The following is a 1783-nucleotide window of genomic DNA, read 5'->3' on the forward strand; positions in this document are numbered from 1 at the left end:
TAGGATTGTTAGAAATTATTAGGAGTGTTAGAAATTATTAGGAGTGTTAGAAATTATTAGGAGTGTTAGAAATTATTAGGAGTGTTAGAAATTATTAGGAGTGTTAGAAATTATTAGGAGTGTTAGAAATTATTAGGAGTGTTAGAAATTATTAGGAGTGTTAGAAATTATTAGGAGTGTTAGAAATTATTAGGAGTGTTAGAAATTATTAGGAGTGTTAGAAATTATTAGGAGTGTTAGAAATTATTAGGAGTGTTAGAAATTATTAGGAGTGTTAGAAATTATTAGGAGTGTTAGAAATTATTAGGAGTGTTAGAAATTATTAGGAGTGTTAGAAATTATTAGGAGTGTTAGAAATTATTAGGAGTGTTAGAAATTATTAGGAGTGTTAGAAATTATTAGGATTGTTAGAAATTATTAGGATTGTTAGAAATTATTAGGATTGTTAGAAATTATTAGGAATCATTTAATTAGGAATTTATGGAATTTTATTCCTAAATGAAAATGTATTTAAAATCTTTCTATACTTAGGATGTTTAGGCAGTTATCTCCTTTATATTGACGTCTATATGACGTCTGTAAATGACGTCATAATGACAATAGCCGGAATATAATTATTATAAAATAAAGGCAAATGATAGTAATAATGACACGGCACAATGACGTCACCCCTGGACACTGTACATTATAATGACGTCACCCCTGGACACGGTACATTGTAATGACGTCACCCCTGGACAGGGCACAATATAATGACGTCACCCTGGACAGGGCACAATATAATGACGTCACCCTGGACAGGGCACAATATAATGACGTCACCCTGGACAGGGCACAATATAATGACGTCACCCTGGACAGGGCACAATATAATGACGTCACCCTGGACAGGGCACAATATAATGACGTCACCCTGGACAGGGCACAATATAATGACGTCACCCTGGACAGGGCACAGTATAATGACGTCACCCTGGACAGGGCACAATATAATGACGTCACCCTGGACAGGGCACAGTATAATGACGTCACCCTGGACAGGGCACAGTATAATGACGTCACCATGAAACTTAACTGGAGAAAGTTCAAAGATATACCACCGGACTGGCACCCGAGCTGAGGGGCATGAGCTACGAGGAAAGACTTCGGGAACTGAACCTCACATCACTGGAAGACACAGGAGTTGATGGAGACATGACCACCACATACAAGATTCTCAGAGGAATTGATAGGGAAGATAAAAGCTTTAATACGGGAGATACACGCACAAGGAGACACAGGTGGAATACCTAGATAAGTCGGAAGTCTTAGAAAGCAATTTTTCCGTGTTAAATGGCGGCTGAGTAAGACAGCTCTCCAGGAGTCGTAGTCCTAAGGGCCAGGGTTCGATTTCCGGCCAGGGACGAAAGAAATGAGCAGTTTCTTTCACCTGATACCCCTGTTCAACTAGCAGTAAACACGTACTTGGGAGTTAGCTGCTACGGGCTGCATTCTGGCGAGGCAGAGTGAGTGAGTGAGTGAGTGAGTGAGTGAGTGAGTGTGAGAGTGAGTGTGAGAGTGAGTGTGAGAGTGTGTGAGTGAGTGAGTGAGTGAGTGAGTGAGTGAGTGAGTGTGTGAGTGTGTGTGTGAGTGAGTGAGTGAGTGTGAGAGTGAGAGTGTGAGAGTGAGTGAGTGAGTGAGTGAGTGAGTGAGTGAGTGAGTGAGTGTGTGAGTGAGTGAGTGAGTGAGAGAGTGTGAGAGTGAGTGTGAGAGTGAGTGTGAGAGTGAGTGTGAGAGTGAGTGT

At 40.8% G+C, this 1783-nt stretch overlaps 1 protein-coding gene across 1 annotated transcript; it reads left to right on the plus strand.

Annotated features, from left to right (window-relative positions):
* Positions 1-721: 721 nt before the first annotated feature.
* Positions 722-1120, plus strand: LOC138356674 (uncharacterized protein in mobD 3'region-like). Its single transcript, XM_069312867.1, has one exon. The coding sequence runs from the start codon at positions 722-724 to the stop codon at positions 1118-1120; it is 399 nt and encodes a 132-aa protein (XP_069168968.1).
* Positions 1121-1783: the final 663 nt, after the last annotated feature.

The sequence above is a fragment of the Procambarus clarkii genome, chromosome 73, assembly GCF_040958095.1.
Source record: "Procambarus clarkii isolate CNS0578487 chromosome 73, FALCON_Pclarkii_2.0, whole genome shotgun sequence".
In the NCBI taxonomy this organism is placed as follows: domain Eukaryota; kingdom Metazoa; phylum Arthropoda; class Malacostraca; order Decapoda; family Cambaridae; genus Procambarus; species Procambarus clarkii.